The sequence below is a fragment of the Antechinus flavipes genome, chromosome 5, assembly GCF_016432865.1.
Source record: "Antechinus flavipes isolate AdamAnt ecotype Samford, QLD, Australia chromosome 5, AdamAnt_v2, whole genome shotgun sequence".
In the NCBI taxonomy this organism is placed as follows: domain Eukaryota; kingdom Metazoa; phylum Chordata; class Mammalia; order Dasyuromorphia; family Dasyuridae; genus Antechinus; species Antechinus flavipes.
Genome location: NC_067402.1, coordinates 203,105,665 through 203,129,823, shown reverse-complemented (window position 1 = coordinate 203,129,823; position 24,159 = coordinate 203,105,665). Strand labels below are relative to the sequence as shown.

General features: G+C 31.8%; 1 protein-coding gene across 7 annotated transcripts in view; it reads right to left on the bottom strand.

The window, feature by feature from the left end:
* Positions 1 to 24,159, bottom strand: part of KIF21A (kinesin family member 21A) — a 161,958-nt gene that overhangs the window by 37,855 nt on the left and 99,944 nt on the right. For 4 of the 7 annotated variants that reach the window (XM_052000181.1, XM_052000184.1, XM_052000183.1 and 1 more), the window contains 12 exons: positions 22,248 to 22,335; positions 21,809 to 21,926; positions 21,265 to 21,453; positions 20,052 to 20,251; positions 19,243 to 19,350; positions 17,032 to 17,100; positions 16,740 to 16,948; positions 16,096 to 16,249; positions 15,763 to 15,957; positions 6,530 to 6,631; positions 4,408 to 4,573; positions 3,907 to 3,927 (listed from right to left, as the gene is read on the bottom strand). In XM_052000181.1, the coding sequence (XP_051856141.1) occupies positions 3,907 to 3,927; positions 4,408 to 4,573; positions 6,530 to 6,631; positions 15,763 to 15,957; positions 16,096 to 16,249; positions 16,740 to 16,948; positions 17,032 to 17,100; positions 19,243 to 19,350; positions 20,052 to 20,251; positions 21,265 to 21,453; positions 21,809 to 21,926; positions 22,248 to 22,335 (1,619 nt within the window). The remainder of the gene's footprint in view (positions 1 to 3,906; positions 3,928 to 4,407; positions 4,574 to 6,529; positions 6,632 to 15,762; positions 15,958 to 16,095; positions 16,250 to 16,739; positions 16,949 to 17,031; positions 17,101 to 19,242; positions 19,351 to 20,051; positions 20,252 to 21,264; positions 21,454 to 21,808; positions 21,927 to 22,247; positions 22,336 to 24,159) is intronic. The other 3 variants (XM_052000182.1, XM_052000185.1, XM_052000186.1) reach the window with 1 other exon arrangement.

Sequence of the window (24,159 nt, the reverse complement as noted above, 5' to 3'; positions counted from 1 at the left end):
AAAGAGCAAGGCTCCATTTTCCTCTCAATCATATGCTGACTGTGATATTAAGAAAGATGCAGAATGAGGGTTATATTTTTTGATATGACTAATGTAGGAATTTGTTTTATCTTTCTCTGTATATTCGTTATAAGGGTTTTCTTTTCTTTTTTTTTTTTAATGGGGGCAGAAATAGATGGGAAAAATAAAAATAAAATGGTTAATTAAAAAAATTTAATTACAGAAAATAATTTTTACAGAGAAGGTACCAAGGGAAGGGAATTGCTCACTGAGAGAACTAGGCATAAATGAAATCACAAATCTAGAATGATTCAATGCTTTGTACTGGTTCATGAGTACACATGTTGTTTTGCTCCAATAGAATTGAAGCTGCTTGAGAACAGGGCTCTTTTGTCTTTGCATTCCCAACACTTCGTACAGTTATAGAACAATACTATATTTTAAATACTTAATAATCCAACAGTATGTTGTTCAAAGAAACACATTTGATGCAAAGATTTCATAGGGAGTTAAATTAAGCTACAACAAAACTGATCATGTTTCAGTTCAAGTTAAAAAAGCATAGTTAACAAATATGATTTAAGATAAGGCAACATTAAAAATAAACTTAATTACAAGAGATTCTCAGAAAGAATTACATTTTACTGAAAAGATATTATTTATTATTCAAGGATTATGAATTGATACAAATGATAAATATCTGTGCACCAAATGACATAGCAACTAAATTCTTAAATGAGTTGTAGCAATAGATAATAAACATTAAGAGTAATCTCAATTAACTTTTGGATCTAGATAAAGCTAATCAAATAAATAAGAAACAAATAAATTTAAGAGAAGTATATAATAGACTTCTGGAGATTACTCAATGTGAAAAAAATTGTTATACCTAATTCCCAGCTGTGTTTGACACCTTTACAAAAAAGCAGCCTTAAAATTTCACAAATTAATGCAGAAGAGAACATATATAAAATATCTGTTATGGACTATAATATGATAAAAAAAAAACCTTATTCAATAAAGAGCTACTAAAGAAAGAATTAAAACTAATTGTAGAATCCATAATTAATCATAAAGAATGAGTGTTCAAAAGATATTTTCATTAAAGATACGATGACAATGAGATAACATTCCCCAAATTTGGAGGATTTAGAAAAGATAGTCTTTAGTTAAAAAATTTATATTTCTTAACATTTCCACCAATAAAAGAAATAATAGATCACTAATTAGTTGTGATTAATACAACTAAAAAAACCTAGAAAATCAACAATTTTAAAACCCCTAGTTAAATAGGGAAAATTTGAAGAATAAGGAAGAAAATAAGAAAATTATGCCTTAAAAACTATTACTTTAACATCATGATACAATTCTTAAATCTATAATCTAAAAAAAAATCAAAGAAAGATAAATGAGTCCTAAATGGACAAAAATATTTGTTGCAGCATTTTTTGCATTAACAAAGATGGGCAAATTTGAAATAGCAATTGTAGCAAATGTACAAATTATGATATATCAGTAAAATAGAATATTATTATGCTGTAAGAAATGATGAAGAGGATGATCTCAGAAAAATGATACAAAGAGAAGTGAGTACAATCAAAATAATTTACACAATAACACTAAAATTATAAAGTTAAACAACTCTGAAAGACTTAGGGATGAAAACTGATCAATATTGTGATCAATCATGATTCCAAAGAATTCAAGATGAAATATTTTGCCTATTTCAGGACAGAGAGATGATGGGCTTAGTTAGAGTGAAGACTGAAACCAATTTTTGGACATATCCAAATAGGAATTTGTTTTGCTTGACTATACATGTTTGTAACAAGGATTTTATTTTTGTTTTTCTGCTTTCTCAATGAGGAGAGCAGTGCAGGAAAGGGCAAAAGGATTAGGAAAAGATGAATTGTTGTTGATGGAAAAAAAATTTAATTTTTAAATGAATAAAAAGTTTTTGGAATGCTGTAAAAAGAATAATATACAGTTTCAATCATCTTAAAATTACATACATACATGTGCACGAATGTTTGTGGCAGCCCTCTTTGTAGTGGCCAGAAACTGGAAACTGAGTGGATGCCCATCAATTGGAGAATGGCTGAATAAATTGTGGCATATGAATATTATGGAATATTATTGTTCAGTAAGAAATGACCAACAGGAGGATTTCAGAAAGGCCTGGAGAGACTTACATGAACTGATGCTGAGTGAAACGAGCAGGGCTAGGAGATCATTATATACTTCAACAACAATACTATATGATGATCAATTTTGATGGACGTGGCCATCCTCAGCAATGAGATGAACCAAATCAGTTCCAATGGAGCAGTAATAAACTGAACCATCTATGCCCAGCGAAAGAACTCTGGGAGATGACTATGAACCATTACATTGACTTCCCAATCCCTATATTTTTGCCTATCTGCATTTTTTATTTCCTTCACAGGCTAATTGTACAATATTTCAGAGTCCAATTCTTTTTGTACAGCAAAATAATGGTTTGGTCATGTATACTTATTGTGTATCTAACTTATATTTTAATATATTTAACATCTGGTCATCCTGCCATCTAGGGGAGGGGGTGGGGGGAAGGAGGGGAAAAATTGGAACAAGAGGTTTGGCAATTGTCAATGCTGTAAAGTTACCCATACATGTAACTTGTAAATAAAAGATTATTAAAATAAAATAAAAAATTACATACATACATATATGTAAGTATGTAGCCTGGACCTGAGTTTTCAGTGGTATAAACAACATTACCAACAAGGAAACTTTCTCTGTGATAGCTATTCAGCACCTGCTAAGTGGTGGAGTTTTAACAGGGTACTAAAGGATTAAAATCCCAAAGTCCTATAGCCAGTTTACATCAGGGTTATAATTTAAACTTGGGTCTTCCCAATTCTAAGGCTGCCTCTGTCTATTATGTCACCACACACATACAGACATAGACACAATTATTGAGAAATCGCATCATCTAAACATTCCCCAATATATCATTTAAATAGTCCATATACAAACTTATAATGACTATTTAATCTACATGACTTCAACAACATTTTCCATTTAATTTTTCAGTTGTGCTTCTCTATTCCATGAGACTTTTAAGAGATTTTAGTTACTTAAATTTTGAAAGTTAAAGTTTATTCTATAAAAGTAATAAAAATATTTCAAAAGAACCCTTCAAATTTTACCTTGCAGATGAAATTTAGCTAATACCTCTGGGTATTCTGATGCAAAATCAAATATAGAAAAGTTGAATTTCCTAATATTATGTGTAGAATTACTCTTCTTAAACTGATAAAAAATAAAATTCCACATATAAGCCATGGCAGCAGTTTGAAATGCATGCTTTTCTTAATTTTGTGATTATAAAAACACAAACATCTTAGTACACAACACTGACATGCCAGTATATAAAGTCTCTCTTAAAAGAATACCAGGTTGATTAATAACAACACAATACGCAAATTCACAAAGGGCTTAGGATCCAAAATAAGTTATTTTATAATGTTATACAAAGAATAGAAGTTAATAGATACATCTTTAACACTGACTCTATAAATATATCTCTATATATCTCTCAGCTGAAAAGAGAACATGAGAGGCAATATACTATATAGATTTTACCAAATCACAGGTTCTATAAAAGTTCAGAAAATAGATAATTAATGAAAGCATATTTCTTGCTTTACCTTTGGGTGGTTAAGTGATAAACTGAAACACTAAACAGTTTTGAATTATGGGGAAAAGTAACTCTGTGATGAGTATATTGACAAAAACAGTACATGCAAAAGCAATTGACTATTTTTAAAAAAAACAACAACACTAAGATGCACCACAGTTAGTGGACATGAATAATTAGTAATTCATGCAGCCATAGGGTACACAAAAAGCTAACATACTTACCTACTGATATGCTATCTAGATCTGTGTAAACAACAGTAAAAAGGAAACAAAAAGCAACACTCCAATCAAAACAGATCCAACTTCAAAAATTCCCACATAAAATAAGATTATGTTCTGTTTAACTTTAGGAGAAGTAGAATAGATGCCATAGCAACACAATTTCATCTTTTGAAATATATGTAAAAAAGCAAGAAATAAAAACTGTTTAATGTCTTAATAGTCTTAAGGACATTCAAGAAGTTTATTTGGATTTTAAAAATCACAACATTGAAAAATGGCTCAAAGGGGTTAAATATATTTTGTAAGTGATCTTTTTTTTTTCCTGTTCTGGTCTATCTTCAAAAAAGTCCTTGCATCCAAATTAAAGATAGAATAATTTTCAGAAACATAAGTGAATACAGCATCTATTCACAAAAGTAATAGAAAAAATATCTAGCACAGCAGGCAGTATTAGCTAAAAAAATCATGCATTTTATTAAACTAAAATGTAAACAAAATTACCTTGTAAAGCATGTCCTAGTAAAGCATCTAGCTCCGGATTTAATTCTGCTTTCTCTTTCAACATATGGAATAAAAGCTGATTTTGAGTGGCACTAGTTATTTCTGTTTGCTTAAGTCGCCCTTCAAGAACTTTAATTTGAGCCTCTTTCTGGGCTGCTTGGAGACCCTGAAATATTACCAAAAATAAAAATTTTAAAACAGTGTCTTGGAAAATATGAACAAAACACATATTCTCATATGCCTTCATAATTGAAGGAAATTAACTCACCATGGGAAAAAGTGATATGAATCGAGTTAAATTTAACACAAAATTATTTATGATTATATTTTTTATTCACTGGGGAGTAAAAGGAGAAAGATATCTTCCAATCACAGATTGCAAATTAAAATGAAATTATCATTCTGATTATTTTCTTTCCTCTTTGATTTCTTAATGCATATCTAAAAATCAATATTAAGCCAAAGCAAGAATGCTGGGATTCTTTAGACTTCAGGGCTTTTATCTTTGCTTAGTGAAAAAGGTTAATTGTTTAGCACCTTTATCTTTCTACACTTTTAGGATAATAAAAGACAAGTAGTAAAAAATAAACAACAAAAGTGATTTTGCTACTTTTAACTCAAAAAGAATACATTACAAACTAAAATCTAATGTGGAGAAAACCGTTAAGTTTCATAGTGGAAAGCAAGTAAGTAGTTTGAATTAAAAGAAGATTAGATAAGATTTTAAATCATCTAGTTCAACTCCTCATTCAACACAGGCATTCCTTATGGAACACCCCTAAAAAAGTAAGCATGTCTGTGTGAATGTCTAATTCTTGCTTTAAAGACAAAGATAACTGGGATTTGTAGTCATACCTCATACAACACTTACCAAACCAATGTATTATTCACAGTAACATCATTAATATATAAAATCCTAGTGTTAGAAGGCACTTCAGATTCCTTACCTACAGCATGATATTATAAACAAGACCTAGTTTAACCTTCCATTTGATTCAGTAGATTACATTCAGGGAATAGGTGGAACAATGGATAGAGAGTTGGGCCTAAAGTCAGGAAGACCTGAGTTCAAATCCGGCCTCAGGCACTTACTAGCTGTGTGACATTCAGCACATTTCACTGTTTGCTTTCCTCATCTGAAAAATAAGCTGGAAAATTGTAAAGGGCTGAAACTGAAAAGTTGTGCTTGAATCAGACAACCGAGCACTTAAGGCTAATTACCTATTGGACAGTGACTCTATTAGCACATGTTTGGAATTGCTCTTCTCCCAGTTAATGCTGGCTGAATGTTTGGGGTTAAGAGAATTGTAGGTAAGGATTAGGGGGTGGAATGAGAGAGGTGAGAGAACTTCACTTTGCAGCAGGACCAGGAGAAGGGAAGTTGGTGGTGAGCTTGTGACAGTTTGTCTGTAGCCTTCACTTCTCCCCCTGAAAACCAAGGACTTTTGCTTATCGTACTCTGGATGATCCTGAGGCCTCCAGGGATCTAACCTGGACTTTACAGAAAATAAAATGGCAAATTATCCCAATTTCTTTAACAAGAAAATTTCAAATAGGGTCCCAAAGCATCAGACAAAACAACCACATCTAAGCGCAATGATGTGAGAGTCATTCTTGATTTGCTAAATAGTCAAGGGGTAAGAATACTATGGAGTTGTAAGGACAAAAAGTTTATGAAAAATTTAGAGGCTTTAATCAACCACAATGCCAGAGGAATTGATAAAAGGTTACCCATATCTTGATAGAAAGGGATGTACTAAGAATTCAAAATTAAGACCTTTTGGGGGGACACATATGGGAATCTATTTTGCTTGATGATATGGATTTGTAATGGGATTTTGTTTCTCTTGCTTTCTCAATGTGGGGGAGGAAAGGAGGGAACACAGTGTACTAGAGAGAAGAGAAAAGAAAGAAAAGGTAGATCTTCATGAAAATAAAATAAAATTTAATTTTGAAAAATCAATTTGACATATATATGGAACATGAACACATTTTCAGAGAACCAATGAATATTATTTGCATGACAGATGTGCTTATGTAGAACTGACTAAAACATTTCAGGACAATATAAATATTTCATATGATATTTAGTGTACCCACTACAATATATTTAGGCTTTTACCTTATTAATGCCCATTGACAGAAAATGGTCTAGAAGATACCGAGCTTCTGTAAGAGTACAAGCATTTATCACTGCTGTAATATCCAGTGTCTCTCCTTCTTCCTGAAGCAAAAGCAAAATTGGATCATTAATTTAAGCTAAATGAATTAACAACTATATATTGAATATTCACAAAGTGTTTTAATATTTAATCCCGCAGATGTGAATATTTTTGACTTTCATTTTACCAAAGATATGTAACTGAAAAAATAAATGGATCAGTCAGTTAGTAAGAACAATGGAGTTCAAATTCTACTTTGACAACCATAATACATAAAAACAAACAAAAAAGACAAAAAAAAAGCTTTCAAACTATTTGGGTAAATCTTTTGTAGAAGATTTATTATAAAACATTGGGAAAAAAATCACAATGGATGAGAAAATATAGGATGATAATCTCCATGAGTGGAAGAAGAACCCACACTGAAGAAATTAAGTATCCTCTTAGTATCACATTTATCATTTGTAAAGCAATATTGACAATCTGAAAAACGCATAAAATATAGTCTCTGCCTTAAACATGTTTACAATATATTAGAAAGAAAAGATACAGATATATATGTGAAAAGAGAATTAATATAAAGCAGTATGAGTATCTATGAATCATAAGTCAAAAAGAAAAACCACTTCGGAATGGATTATCAAAAAAGAACAATCCCAAAGTGTGAAGGAGCCATAGATCTATTCTAAGTCCTCCCTAAGGTATGAATCAGTGGTATCAAAAAAAACCAACAAAACAAAACAAAAAAAAAAAAAGAAAAAAAAAGCTTTCAAACTATTTGGGTAAATCTTTTGTAGAAGATTTATTATAAAACATTGGGAAAAAAATCACAATGGATGAGAAAATATAGGATGATAATCTCCATGAGTGGAAGAAGAACCCACACTGAAGAAATTAAGTATCCTCTTAGTATCACATTTATCATTTGTAAAGCAATATTGACAATCTGAAAAACGCATAAAATATAGTCTCTGCCTTAAACATGTTTACAATATATTAGAAAGAAAAGATACAGATATATATGTGAAAAGAGAATTAATATAAAGCAGTATGAGTATCTATGAATCATAAGTCAAAAAGAAAAACCACTTCGGAATGGATTATCAAAAAAGAACAGAATCCCAAAGTGTGAAGGAGCCATAGATCTATTCTAAGTCCTCCCTAAGGTATGAATCAGTGGTATCAAAAAAAACCAACAAAACAAAACAAAACAAAAAAAAAACCATATAAATTCCTCACAGTAGGAAAATTGTTTCTTCTCTTTTAAAAATGAGAAGGCTGGGGCTTTAAGTAAGAGAAGGAAAGCTTGAGCATGCCCTTAACAACTGAGAAGTGCTCCAGAAGGAGCAGGTGGAAGAGAGTATTCTAAAGAAAGAAAGAACACATAATCAAAACCACTAAGGAAAGAAAGTACATTCTCAGAGGTGATGGGGGGAGGAATAATGAATAGATCAATTTGGCTAGAATGAAAGGCATATGTAGAAGAGTAATAGGAAATAAAGTTAAAATAAAAATAAAATAAATAAAAGTTAAAGAAGTAGGTAAAAATTAAATATTAGGAGAGTCCTGAATTTTTGTTCCCACTTCAAGATTATTTAAAATAATAAGAGATATGGAACAAAAGCCCCAAATCCTTAAAGTTGTCTCTATTATAAGTAAATAACATTTTAAAATAAATGATAAACTAGATAGATAGATAGATAAAGTAAGTAAAAGTATGAATATGAGTTTAAGAAATATATGTCAATGGTAGAGAAAAAGAAGGAACTTGCCTAAGCTCTCCCAAATTATCCTCCAAACTACCTTAAAAACAAAACTTTAAAATACCAACTCATAACAAATTCTGGAGTAGCTGAACAAAATGGGTGAGGCAAAACAACTCAGAAAGTCATCAGGAAAGGTCTGCCTCGGTGAGGTGGGAGTGAAGCACCAGACTTCTCATGGCAAGCTAGCAGCCAGGCCCAAATCACAAGCAGTGAGGTGTGAGGTTCCTGTATAAGGTGGCCAGTAGCAGGCCCAACAAGAGCTAGCCAGCTGCAGGCCTTGGGAAGGAGTGAAATAGGAGCAGTGGGCTCTGGAGATCTTAGCACACAGATGGCAAGCTGTCAGGTAACTGGTCAGAAAGAAATTACAAGCAATCCTTTGCTAGCACTGGAGGGCAGGAGTCAGTTGAATAGCCCATCAGTAATTCTGGGGTTGCAGTCCCAGAGCAACTGCAGCATGTGACTGCAGGAGTGGGGGAACCTTGGTCACAGTTCCAGGTCACAAAAGAGTGCTTGGGATGGCTCACAGACCACAGCACAGGCCACAGGTGACATGCCTCTCCTTAGTTCATACCATCTTAAAAGAACTGAAAAATTACAGACCATATCCTTTTCCCCACATGCCCCACACTGAACTAGCTCTGTAAAGAGCAGCACAAAAAATCTGAAGCTTGCGACAGTGTCCCCTCCGCATCAGAAAAAGGTCAACAGGAAAGAGAAACAACAGAAAAAAGAAACAATAAAAAGAGAAATCATAAGGATAAGGATAGGGTTAAACTGTTTACATTTCTACTTAGAAATATGACACTTCAAACTCCTAAGAACTTTATCATTATTGGAGCAGTTAGAAAGAACATACGGAGATCATGGATGTGAGTTGACAGATGCATTGTTGGTGGAGCTGTGAATGAATCCAGCTATTCTGGAGAGCAATCTGGAATTATGCCCCAAAAGTTATCAAACTGTGCATACCTTTTGATCCAGCAGTGTTTCTATTGGGCTTATATCCCAAAGAGATACTAAAGAAGGGAAAGGGACCTGTATGTGCCAAAATGTTAGTGGCTAGAAACTGGAAACTGAGTGGATGCCCATCAATTGGAGAATGGCTGGGTAAATTATGGTATATGAATGTTATGGAATATTATTGTTCTGTAAGAAATGACCAGCAGGATGAATACAGAGAGGACTGGCGAGACTTACATGAACTGATGCTAAGTGAAATGAGCAGAACCAGGAGATCATTATATACTTCGACAACGATATTATATGAGGATGTATTCTGATGGAAGTGGATTTCTTTGACAAAGAGACCTAACAGTTTCAATTGATAAATGATGGACAGAAGCAGCTACACCCAAAGAAAGAACACAGGGAAACGAAAGTGAACTATTTGCATTTTTGTTTTTCTTCCCGGGTTATTTATACCTTCTGAATCCAATTCTCCCTGTGCAATAAGAGAATTGTTCGGTTCTGCACACCTATATTGTATCTAGAATATAATGTCACATATTTAACAGATATAGGACTGCTTGTCATCTAGGGGACGGGGTGGAGGGAGGGAAGGGGAAAATTGGAATAGAAGTGAGTGCAAGGGATAATGTTATAAAAAATTATCCTGGTCATGGGCTCTGTCAGTAAAAAGTTATAATAATGAAAAAAATTTTTTAAAAAAGTGGATGGAAAACTGGAACAAGATGGAGGGCCAAATAGCAGTTCAGACTGTCTGAGGGATATAGAAAACAGAAACAAAACTCAAAAGTGAAGGGACAGGAGGAAATAGGAGAAAGATAAATAGGGGAAAAAGTTATAAAGAGTACTATACAATTAGTAAACATAACTGTGGGGGGGAATCATAGCAAGATTCTCTGATAAATAGAGGAGTAAGTCAGACTTATAAGACTACAAATCATGTGGTTTGTGAAAATATACAGTTTTCATTTGAAGAAATCAATGCTATCTATAGTCCTATAAAAGTGCTCTAAATCCCCACTGATTAGAGAAATACAAATGAAAACTACTCAGATATCCCCTCACATCTAACAGATTGGTTAATATGATAGAAAAGGAAAATAACAAATGTTGGAGGGGGTGTGGGAAAATTGGGACACTAAAAGTGGTGAAGTTGTGAGCTAATCTAGCCATTTTAGAATTATACCTAAGGGCTATAAAATTCTGCAAAAGTTTTGACCTAGCAAACTAGATTTGTATCCCAAAGATATTTTCAAAGGGGGAAAAAGAGAAAGGACTTCATTATACAAAAATATTTATAGTAGCTTTTTTTTTCTATTGATAAAGAATTGGAAATTGAAGGTATGCTCAATACTTGGTTAAATAAGAAGTGAATTTATTTGTGCTATTAAAAATGATGAGCAGGATATTTTCAGGTTTCCTGAAAAGACTTACATACATTAATGCACAGTGAAGTGAAAAGAACCAGGAGAACAGTGTACATAATAATAGCAATATTCTCTAATGATCAATTATGAATTACTTAGCTATTCTTAACAATGATCCAAGACAATTATGACGAAAAATTCTATGTGCCTCCAGAGAAAGAGCTTATGGAATCTGAAAGCAGATCAAAGCATACTATTTTTCACTTTCTTTACTTTTTAAAATTTTGTTTAAGGGGGTCTGTTTTCTTTCACAAAATGGAAATTAAAGTTTTGTATAACTGCATATGTATAATATATAAAACTGTTTGACTTCTCAAGGAAAGAGAACAGGAGGGAGAAAATTTGTATCATAATTTTTAAAAAGGAATGATTAAAATTGTTTTCATATTTAATTTGAAAAATGAAAAATTTTTTTAAACTACTACATGCAGGGAGAGAAAGCATAGAGTGTCATGAACTATCCCAGATTGACAAATAGAATATAAACTCTATAGATGGGGAACTTTCCCTTATCTACAAATCCCAGAAGCTGAGGGAATGCCTTCTTTTGCCTTCCTTTTTTTCTATGCTCTTTCTCCTTCCCTTCAAAGAAATTTAAATTTTATTATGGGCCAGAACTCTTGTACTTGAAACAAGGATTTTTACAAAGTGTTAAGTTGGTAGAATTGATAAGACAATAGATAACTAGTTTAACATGATGCTTAATAGTTCTCTAATTCAGTATATGTACTTAGTACTTACTATAGTTCTACAAGATTCACACCTATGATAATGTAATTAAAATGGAGCAATAAACTGGGACAGACTCAGAGACTCATTTCATCTCACACCATCATGGTGGCTGGCCTCCTGCACTTCCCCCACTGAGACCAAGGCCGGTCTGAAAGGCTCTCCAGAAAGCTGACCTAGGCCCCAGGCAAGGATACTAGATTGTGAAGGAGATAATAAAGGACTTTAACACCTGGCTATTCTTGTGGTGATTACTCAATTGAAAGGAAGGCTGCCCCAGAGACCTCCAGAAAACCAAATGAGAACACAACAAAATCCAAAGTGTTCTGTTTTGCTGATGTTTTTGTTAAGCCTGCAGCTTTATGTAGAGTGTGAAATGAACTTGCCACACATCTATTAGTTACATTATCATATTTCATCATGTATCATGGTGATTTGTCTACATCTTCCCTTTATTAAAATATTAGTTTCTAAGGATATGGACTTTATATATTGACTTCATCTTTGCATTCCTGGTCTCTAACCAGGAATATACATACCAGGTACTTAATATTTTTTTAACTGTTAAATTGCTTGAACTAGTTATAAACTTCAAAGCACCCCAAACAATGATTTATTATTTCTTGAAGCACCTACTTTTAAAAGACATTTTTACATAACTAGCTTATATAGTTAAAAATCAAGTAAAATGAAGTATATAGAATGAACAAACTACACTAAATATATTTCATATTCTACACAGTGGTGAACAAAGTGTTTTACAAAATAGGCCCTTAATAAATGTGTTGAATTGAAAATAATTTCACAGGGGAGGGTGAGAGGAGAAATAAGTACTTAACAATGAGGAAAAAAAGAAAGAAAAGATAAAATTTTATGAGCCTCATACGAAGAATAAAGACTTCTGATACCATTATGGTGGGGTAATGAATGAACTCCCCAGAATCCACCCAAATTTTCCTCCAAACAACTTTACAACAACCCCTCAGATTAAAATTTTAGAGTTAAGAAGCACTTCAAGACAAGTTGGAGGTTTATCTCATTGGAGTAAGAAGGAAGTTCAATCATACCCTATCCCAGGAAGCTTGCAGGAAGCAAAAAACAAAAAAAGAATCTAACCATAGAAAATGGTGACAAGGTCAAGGCACAAATTTAAAGGATGAAAATAGTGTCAAAATGACAATATACAAAGCCCCAAGGAGAAAGATAAATTGGTCTGAAACCCAAAAGGTTTCAAACCTTTCCATTCCAAAATTTTCTTCCATTCCAAAAGAGCAAGGATTTTAAAAAGCAAAAGAGAAATACAGAAGAAAAAACTGATGAAAAAAAAAAAGGCAAAAGAAAATCATGAAAAATGAGTCAACAACTTAGTAGAGAAAGCACATAAAAAAAATTTTTTTTAACTTTTAAAGAAAACTACTCCTTAAAAAATAGAATTGGCCACATGGAAAAGGAGGTACAAAAATTCCCTGAGGAAAATAACTATTTAAAACCTGGAATTGGCCAAATGGAAAAAAAGGCAGAAAACCTCACTGAAGAAAGTAATTCCTTAAAAGTTAGAATGGAGCAACTGGAAGCTAATGACTTTATGAGTTATTAAGAAACAATAAAACAAAATCAAAAAAACAGAAGAAAATGTGAAATACCTTGTTGGAAAAATAACTGACCTAGAAAATTGATCAAGAAGAGATAATTTAAGAATTCTATGATTAGCTAAAAGCTATGATTTTTTTAAAAATCAGCTCAAAGAGGGCATAAAATATATATTCAATTTCATTTTAAAAATTCATCATTCTCTATAGGGAAGTAAAAAGGGACAGGAATAAGATGAGTGGGGATGAAGGAACTGATAAAGAGATGGTAGTTTGGGAAAGATTGTAGTCTTATAACGAGGGGCAGGATGAAAGGAAAGAGATAAGACAGACAAGGAAAAAAACAGTATGGAGGGAAATATGTAGTTAATTATCATAACTGAATGTGAATGGGATAAACTCAACTATAAAACAGAAGCAGACAGACTCCAATATCTAATTTACAAGAAACTCATTTGAAACAGAGACATACACAGAATAAAGGTAAGGAGCAGAATCTTTTAGTGAAACAAAAAATGCAGGGTAGCAATCATGATCCTGAGATCATAGATCTAATTAAAACAAACAAGGAAGAAAACTATATCTTAATAAAAAATATCATTAAAATGAACACAAAATATCTATGTACCAAATAGCACAGGATCTAAATTTTTAAAGGAGAAATTAAATGAATAACCAAATGAAACAGACAGTAAAAACTATACTAGCAGAAGACCTAAACTTTCCTCTCTCAGAACTGGATACATCTAACCAAAAAATAATCAAGAAAAAAATTAAGAAGGTGAATAGAATTTTAAAAAGTTGGATATGACAGACCTCTGAAGAAAATAATGAGAAAAGAAAGTAATATACATTTTTATATTATATATATATATACACACACACACATATATATTACTCCCAGCAATACATGACACTACACAAAAATTAATTATGTATTAAAAATTTCACAATCAAATGAAGAAAAGCAGAAATATTATATTCATCATTTTCTTTTCATAATGCAATAAAAATTACATTCAATAAAGCGCAATAGAAAATCAGTAAAAAATTAAACAACTATCTATATAATTGAAAAAATTGTAACAAAATTCATCTGAAAAAACAAAAGATTATCAAAGGTATCAATCAATGGAAAAAATATGCATTGAAGAAAATGTGAAGGAAGGTGGATTTCAAGCTATATTATAAAGTGGTAATCATAGCTCCTGGATAAAAAACAGATTGATGGATCAATAAAATAAATTAGGCATATAATATATTGTAATAAATGACCACAGGAATTTAGTGTTTGATAAACCCCAAAATCCAAGTTTGGGGAACAAAAAATCATTATCTAAACAAGAACTACTGGGAAAAATGGGAAGCAATGTGGCAGAAACTAGGCATTGTGAGATAGATATCTCATATGCCAAGATAAGATCAAAATAAGTATATAATTTATACATAAAAGGCATTATCATAAAGAAATCAGGAGACTATAGAATAATTTACCTGTCAGATCTATGGAAAATGGAAGAATTTAGGATCCTAATAAATTTAGGATTTATTAGAGTACAAGTCATTCCCTAATTGATAAATGATCAAATGAAGAGAGAGTTTTCAGATGAAGAAATCAAACCATATGAACAAATGCTTTTAATCACAATTGAGCAGAGAAATGCAAATTAAAATAACTTTCAGATATCACCTCACACCCAGAATAGATTGGCTAACATAGATAGAAAAGGAAAATGATAAATTTTGGAGGGGATATGAGAAAATTGGAACATTAATGCACCACTGGTAGAGTTGTGAACTGATCCAATCATTCTGGAGAGCAATTTAAAACTATAAGCAAAGCCTTAAAATACTGTGCATACCCTTTGATCCAGCAATACTACTACCTAGTTTGTATTACAAAGAGATTAAAGAAAAAGGAAAAAGAAAATATGAACAAAAATATTTATAGCCGCTTTTTTCCATAGTGGCTAAGAATTGGACATTGAAGAGATGCCCACTAATTGGGTAATGGCTGAACAAAATGTGATATATGGTTGTAATGGAATATTATTGTGCTTTAAGAAATGCTGAGGAGGAGGATGGCAGAAAAAAACTGAAAAGACTTACTTGAACTGATAGGAGGACATTATTTAAAAGAAATACTGTATGATGAACAATTATGAATGACAACTATTCTCAGCAATATAAAGATGCAAGACAATCCCAAAGGACTCATGAGGAAAAATGCTAGCTCCCAGAGAAAGAATTGATATTATCTGAGTATAGATCAAAGCATACTGTTTTTTTTTTACTTTCTTCCTTTCTTTTTTTCTATTCATGTTTTGTTCACGTTTTCTTCCATTAATGATTAATATGAAAATGTTTTATATTATTGCACATCAGCTTGCTTACCATGGGTATGAGTAGTTTTGGAAAAGATAGAATTAGGAATTCAAAACTTTTAAAAAGTGTTAAAAATTATTTTCATGTAATTGGAGAGAAAATAAAATGTTATTTAAAAATAAGGGAAAAAATAATAAGCATTTTTGTAGGATCAGTTTTAATATCTATGGGCATAACATTATGATACATTTGCAAAAAAAGATATAAAAAGCTGAACCATATACTGCATTTTCTTCTACAAATTTATCAGATCATGTAAAACAAAGTTTTTAATTTTTAATTTTTAAAATGTTTCACTGTTCCAAGACATCATTTTTTTTTAATTACTGACCTTTGCTTCTTCCATTTGCATGATATTGGCTTGACAATCAGAAATACTATCATTGATGTAATCTATATTTGCAGTTAGTGACTCCATTTCTTCATTGATGTTAAGAACATTTCTATCAGTATCTCCATTATCCTTGATGAACTTTTCCTTCCTTTTTGAAAGTTTTTCTCTCCTTTTGGTGAGTTCTTCACGTTGCTATTACCACCAAAAATAGACATAAATGAAATATTCACAAAATCATCAGGGTTAAGAAAACAAATTTTGGAAAATATTTTTGATCATAGAAAGAATATTTTGAAAATAAAATTAAAATTAAAGTATTAGATATCATACCTTGAGAAGTCTATTCATATCAGCTTCCATATTTGAAATGGTCATTTTTTGCATAATAATGTCTGTGACCCTGCGCTCAAGTAACTGCCATTTCATCCGGGCTGTCTTTGATGTAAACACTCGATTAGTCATTCCCTTCCTCTGGTATTTCTTTCTGTGAACATTTGTATAAAAAACATTTCTAAGCAGAATTTTATTGCATATTGTTAAGCAATACAAGGTTTTTTATTTATTCAATCAATCAACAAGAAGCAATTATGTTAGGCACTTAGGATAAAAAGAAATGAAACTATCTTCCCCTTCAAGAAGTTCACATTTTATCTAAGCATACAACATGCACATCCATAAATTTATACAAAGTATCTGATGGGAGAAGGGAGAGCAGTTTATCCAGAAGGAGACACTGGAACTGAGCTTTAAATGTAACTTGGAATTCTAAGGAGTAGTGATGGGGAGATAGTGCATTTAAGCTACAGAAGACACTATGAACAGAGACAGGAGAGGGGAAATGAGATGTTTTATACTAGATAGAACAAATTATGTGTGAAGAATACTAATGGACAAAGCTGGAAAGAAATGTTTAAGCAAAACATTTAGGGACAATACATAAAATAAATTTTTAAGGAGAAAAGAATTATTTTTACCTGGAACCATTCACTGGAATAACTGGTAATGCTTGAACTCTTGCAACTGGTATTTTCATTTTTTGCTGTGCTTTGGCTGAATCTGAATCTACAGAGGTTATGCTAGAACTTGAATCCTGAACAGGAACATCAGATGAACTCAGTTTCCTTGCAACTTTCCCAGCTACTTTATCTGACATGGGTCGTACTTGTCGACGAAGAGCTGTGACCTAGAAGAGAAGAGATGAAGTCATTCCTTTTACCTAAGAAATTATTAAATTTATTATAAAATTTTCAATAAATCCCATTATACCTCTTCTGTTTTACGACGTAGAACCACTTCTTGGTTTCTCTTTTGAGCTTCCAGAAGTCTGAGTTGATGCTACAAATAATAGTAAAAAAAGACAGATTAGTAAAAATAAAACCTTTTATTTCTTACTCTATTACAATCTAGTCCTATTGAAAGAAAATATGCTATAGTGTAGAACAGCTGTCAAATAAAGCAGGCCATGGACCATAAAACTTTAAGTGATGTTCAAATCAAATTAAAACACAACTGGCGAATATTTGATTAAATAAATTAAAATATAACATTTTAAAATTAAGTCAATAAGTGGTCTGCAGAGATGGTTATGTAAAGTTTAGTAGTGCTCATCTCAATTTTAGTTTGATATTACTGTATATAGAACTGAACAGGAGATTTGGATTCAAGCTCTGGTTCTACCACCACTGAACTAATGGGCTGTTGTACAAGTTATTTGATCTACCTGAAACTCATTTTTCTAATCTCAGAAATAACACTCAACTAACTACTCCACAGAACTGTGAGGATTAAATGAGATGAGGTCTGTCAAATGTTTTATAATCATAGATCTTTCTCTATACATTTACTACTTTCTTTCCTAAGATGTAGTACAATACAATACAGTATTATAGATACAATCTTACAATAGTAGAATTCAAAGGCTCCTAGAACAGGATACAATGCTTTTCTTAATCCATCCTATGATTTTTTTTTTTGGCCGATAGAACATCTTTGATTCAAATTGAGGTTTTAGGCCACTAAAACTCTAAAAATCTTTTTTTAAATGCATTTGTGAAACTGATCTTTTGAACACAACTGTAATAATTTATGCTTATCCCTGTTAAATTTGGCTCATAATTCTAGCATTTTTCAGGATCCTGATTCTGTTATCTGATTTGCTAAATGTAGGTCTCAGTTTGTGTCACTGACAAATTATGTAAATATTCCATTTATGACTTTATCAGAGTCATTAATAAAAATATTAAACAGTACCAAACAGTTGGAGACCAGATGCTAAGGCATTAAAGACATCTTTCCAAGTCATTCTTGATTCTTGATTTCTGTTTGGTTCGGCAATTTAACCACTTCCAATCCACCTAATTTTTATATTGTCTTTCCTGCATCACTCTGTCACTCCATCACAGGACATATGGCAGTGTACAGATGAAGCCTCAAGGGTTAGGAAAAAACCTGGGTTCAGCTTCTATACTGCCCCATAATGACCGTGTGACCTTGGACAAATCATTTAAATTCTCAGTATTTTGGGCAATTCTCTAAGAATTTATATTATAAAATAAATAACTGTCCTCATAGAAGAAATTTCTTCTCCAGAATATATTTAAACAGATGATCTAAATAGATGGAAAACAGTTGCTAAAACAAATAAACTTTAAACAAACCACATTGCTAAAAATAAAATGCCTTCTCTTGCAACCTCTCTCTCTGCCTGCCTGAAGGTCCATTTCATTCCCTGAAATTACCTATATCTTGATGCATTTTCAGGAAGGGTTTATAGAATCACACATCTAGTCTAATATATTATCTGAACAGAAATTCCCAACCTACAATAATTAATCAGCCCTCTGATTTGAAAATCTCCTAAAGTGGTAGAGAACCTATTATCAAAGAGGTAGCTCCCTTCTCTTTAAAGTATTTAATAGGAGAGTTTCCTATGCGCTAAACCAAAATCTGCCTCTCTGCAACTTCTAAAGTTTGACAAACTGCCTGCTAATATGTAAACAAAGAGAGAGGGGGAAAATTTTTTGTCTAGTGAGAAATCCTTTTCGGATAAGTAATTTTCTCGAGTCTCCAGGAATTTCTATTTAAATACCCTACTTCTTGCCTTTCAGGAAGATGCTACCCTTCCCTGGCCCTCAGTTTCTTCAATTGTAAAATGGTGGTGTTCAAAGTAGATAGTCTCTGAAGTCCTGTCAAACTCTGGATGCCTTGATCTGATGATCTCTAAAGCTGTACTTAAAGATATTCAGTTTCTCTCCCTATTCTCTATGATTTTACACACACACACACACACACACACACACACACACACACACACACACACATCCTGGAATAGTAAGGTTAATTTATTCTCTTCATAAATAGTCATATTTATCCAAGGAATTTCCTTCTAAACAACTCAACAAATGAATTCAATGTCCATGATAAACTGGATATTTGTAGAGAGCTGAATTTTGGAAGGTTTGAAATCTTTAGACTCACATCTCGTTTACGCTGATCCTTCTTAAGTTGTGCAATCTCTCTGTTTCTTCTAGATTCTGTCATTCTGGCTTTTTCTTGTTCTTCTTTCATTTGTTTCATTAAGCGAACCTACATAAATAAATTAATTTAAAAAGGTACATTTAATTTAATTTAAATAAAAAAAAATAAAATTAGAGATAAATATCTAAGAATCACAAGAAAGATTATGTGAACTGTATGTAATTTACTTTATAGGAAAGCATTTGTAATTTTGCTGTAAATTTTAAATGACTAGTTGGTTTCAGTTGGAGGATGGAGTATTGGTACAAAATTAATGTAAAAGTAAGATTCTAATGTATATTTGTGTAAAATCTTTAATTTTATAGTTCTAAATTACATGTTCTGAGATCCAAAGCTTGAATTTGTTAATAATTATACACACAAGCATATTAATATTAGTGCTTCTACAGTTATTCATGTTCGATATATTTAGAAAATGAACTGTTGCATCACCCTAAAAGTGAAGCAGTCTATCCACAGACAAATTATGACTGAATTATACAAATATTTCAAAATTTAGAGAATAAATACTTAAGTGGCAAGGTAAAGGGATAAAAGAATAAGAATTTCAACTGAATTTCAGCTTCTCTATATGACAACAGTAAAGATGAAAATAGCCCAGAAGCAATTTTTTCTTCACAGATATAGGGGACAATGACATTTGCAAGATTGAAAATCACTGTGCCGAACAAATATAATTTATTACCTCCTAATACCAAATGACAAGTATTCCAAATACCAAAATCACTTTGAAATAAAAAAATCAATACCTTTGTTTTTTTCATTTCCATCACATCCTGTTGTAATTTCTTCAATTGCTTTTCATATTGAGATTGATTTTTCAGCAAACGTGCATGTTCTTTTTGAGCTGTTTGGAGTCGCTGTAACTCTTTATTCATAGTTTGAAGTTTTTTCTCATACTCAGATCTAACTTTTTTTGCCTTTTCCTCTGAGCAAGATTCTACAGAGCCTAAACAACCCAAAGATATTTGAATTATTTCAATGTGGCATTCCCCTGCAAATTCCTTATTATACTTTGCAGTGACCCTCTTTATCTCCATCCCAGCTCTGATAAATCAGTTTTTGCCTGACTTTTGCATAGAACCAGGCCTCCAAGTCACTTTCTGGAATTCTCTGAGAATACAGCATGTCTTAGCCACCCATTACATGTTGTTTTTCCTCATTAGAATATAAGGTCCTTGAGGGCAGACACTGGCTTGCTTGCTTCTCTTTGTTGTCCCAATGTTTAGCAGAATGCCTGGCACATAAGTCCTATTTCTATCTCTCTGCCTCTATCTTTTTCTCTCTATCTAATCTGTCTCTCTCCCTATCTATATGACTTGAGAGTTTTGATTTCATCAATTCACAAATCAGTATTTTAAAGAGAATAATACTAAAAAAATATTTCCTAATAGAAAAGAGTGATAGACATGGCTCTCTCTATTCTTGGTGGGGGAATAGATGGAGCAGTGGATAGAATGTTGGACCAGGGGATGGGAAAATCTGAATTCAAATCTGACTTCAAACACTTAACAGCTATGTGAGTCTGGGCAAGTCACTATCTTCATTTGTGTCAGTTTTCTCAACTTTAAAATGAGGATAAAAATAGCATCTACCTCCAAGGGTTGTGAGGATCAAAAGAGATAATATTTATATAGTTTTTAAGCACAAAGGTAACAGCAAGTGCTTAATAAATGTTTGTTCTCTCTTGATCCCCCATTCCATTACTCCTAGTGATACAATGCAAAATTTTTAAATTTCAGTTAAAATATGAAAATATTAATCAATTCAGTAAAGGCCAATTAATTAAACAGCAGTAAATAGTCTGAACTTTGTAAAAAGTAATTATAGGTTCTTAAAGGCTACAAACCTGAAAAAAATATTTTCACCTAGCTTCTCATTTTCTTTCTTCCATTAAAAAAAAGCAATGTTAGATAAAACTGACAATGATCTGTTAACATTTACTTAAAGCATAATTCTTACCTAAGTTTTGTAGCACCTGATCTCTTTCAAGTTGAGTATCCCGAATTTTGTGCTGTAACATCATTAGCTTTTCTTCATATTGCTTTTTTAGTGTCTGTAGTCTTCTCTGACTGTTTTCTAATTCATCAATCAGCTTTTGTTTTATTGCAATTTCACAAGTAATATGTGCTAAATCTTCCTGATAATTGGCTGTTTATAAAAGAAAAGAGCAAAAACACTAAGAATGTGAGCACTAAGAATGTGCCCAAAAGATGATTGTGGGTATAAGGTATTCGAATAAAAGAAAGAAAAACTCAGGGTAAATCAAAAACTAATGACATTGAACATACAAAGTACCACATTATTTTGATATATAAAACCTTGCTTGGAAAATCATACAATAACTAATTTCAATAATAGAAAAACTGATTTACTACAAACAATATGGACATATGGGTGCAAAGGTCTTAAAAACTATTTCTGTAGAAATGAGAAAACAGAAGTTTAACAAAAGTTTACACAAATTCTTCAAAAACATTTTAGGTTGGGTAAGAAGGACAGGTACCTTTTTCATCTGAATCAGAATCAGATTCATCAGAGCTTTCACCAGCTTCAATATTTTCCTCCTCCTCTTCTTCATCTTCTTCATCTTCTTCATGTTCACTTGCTTCTTGGTTTTCTTCCTATGAAGTAAAATGTTAATTATGGGAAAAAAACTGGTTTCTTCATAAAAAGGTACTACTAAATGAAAAAAAATTTCTATGAAAAGGGCAAAGAAAAAAAAATCACATTTTTCAAAAATTCCTTAATGACAGAATCCAAGATAAGACCATATATCAATATATCAAACTAAAAATTTCCTTAATAAGTTTATAATCAAAGCAACAATTTATAATGCTATATTACTTAGATATTTGTTTCTAAAGTAGATCAAAAACAAATGTTAGGGATTACAAACAACAAAATCCAGTGATTAAAATAGATATTCATTCTTTCATACTTACTACTTCTATTTCACTATTTTCTCTTTCTGAAATGCTCTTTTCTTCTTTCCTTTCCTGTTCTGTGTCTGTATTTTCCTCTTTTACAACACTAAGGAAAAGATACAGATATAACATTAAAGATGTAATTAATTTGTTTTCTTCATCTTTTTTTTTCAAAATAATATCCTACAACTATTTATGAGAACATTCTCTCATAACAGATCAGATTATAATGCATTTCACATTGCAATGTCTTATGCTTCAGAGGAAGATAGAAACACCATTCACTAAGTCCTATGGCTATTTATTAATTCACAGAATAACAGATCATTTCTATAACAAATGATGAGATTTTGCCCTGAAGCATGAGAGTGATGACACAGTTAAGAACTGTCACAGCTATAATTTGCTAATCAAAATGAGCACTACTCTTTCCCCTTTCTCCCCCTTCTCCCTCAACCATCTATTTTAAAAAGCAAATTTAAAATATATATGTAATTGATCAGAGTTAAAAAGGATAGAGTCTCTGCCTCAACTAATAGCTCAAGTCAAAGTAGATCATAAATACCAGGCTCAATTGTGCCTTGATGAATTTGCTGGCATTGGCCAAACTTAAAAAAGAGGCCAGCTTTCTCAAAACAACAATGTTGAAGCTTTTTTCTTTAGTTATCTCCATAGTACTGGGCTATTGTTTCTCCTTATGCTTTAACTGAAATAGCTAACTTTCTGTATCACTATTTTGAATATCTATGTTGGGCTTTGAATGCATATGAAAATCCAAGCTGCTTCCCCCAAAAACTTATGACCCAACTGAACACTTTCTTTTCAGTCATCAAGGACCAATACCAATCTAAGTAAAGGCAGTTACCCAGATTATTGCTCATTTTTGGCCTAATGCAGTTCTGGGCTTTAATGAATATATTGGTGCTTTTAGATAACCAGAGGCTCCTTCAAACTCCAGATAATGCAAGCAATAACAATTCCTGTAGGTAAATGGAGACATAGCCTTAAAAAATATTTTTAATTTCTTAATGATATTGATTGTAGAATTTAATAAGAAAAACCATCTAAATAAAATGATTTTTTTTTAGCTCTAAAGATAAAATCCTATGAAACAACCTTACAGATCATTTAAGTCTAACTTATTCATTTTAGAGATGAGAAAATTGAGTTCCTAAAAAGTTAAATGACTTGCGCAGAAGAAAAAATTTAATGAGCCTTGACTTAAGACTATTCACAAAGCTAAAATGACATTCTAAAATCCTAAGAATTAAAAGAATACTTTTAAGAATACATTAACATAACAATATAAAAATCCTTTGTAATAAGTGAAGCTCTAAATCAGAATAATTTCACAAGGGTTTTATAGATTTTTTTTTAGATGTTCTACATGCTTTCTAAAGTTTTCCCTCAGGTATACAGACTTATTTTTAATATTTAATTTAAAATATAATTATATTAAGTTACAAAATTCTTGAAATGTTTGATAAATAAAAACTTAAAATCTATTACATTGTTGCTTTTACCAAAGATCAGTTAACAATAACAAAAAATTAACAAAAAATAATTTGTGAACTGAAATTTTTAAAGGATTAACAATTTTAAAAGCAAAGAAAATAAATACATATATGGTGGTAATGCAAAATGGAAAAGCAACATTAGAGTTAAAAGTAGCCTATAAAAGTAAATTAGAAAATTTTATTTCAACAATATTCTGATGTTAAGTGAAGCAATCAGTATATAGATGACTTTTGGTGAAAGAATGAGAGTGAAATTCAATGAAGCTGCACTTGTTCATGGATTTCCCACCTCCATTCAAACCAGGTTGGCCCCTACCCCTTCAAAGAGTTCTCAGTGGTATTGTAGCTCTTATCAAACACTAGGAATACAAGGTTGATTTATAATGAGGACGTTTCATTTTTATACTTTTTTG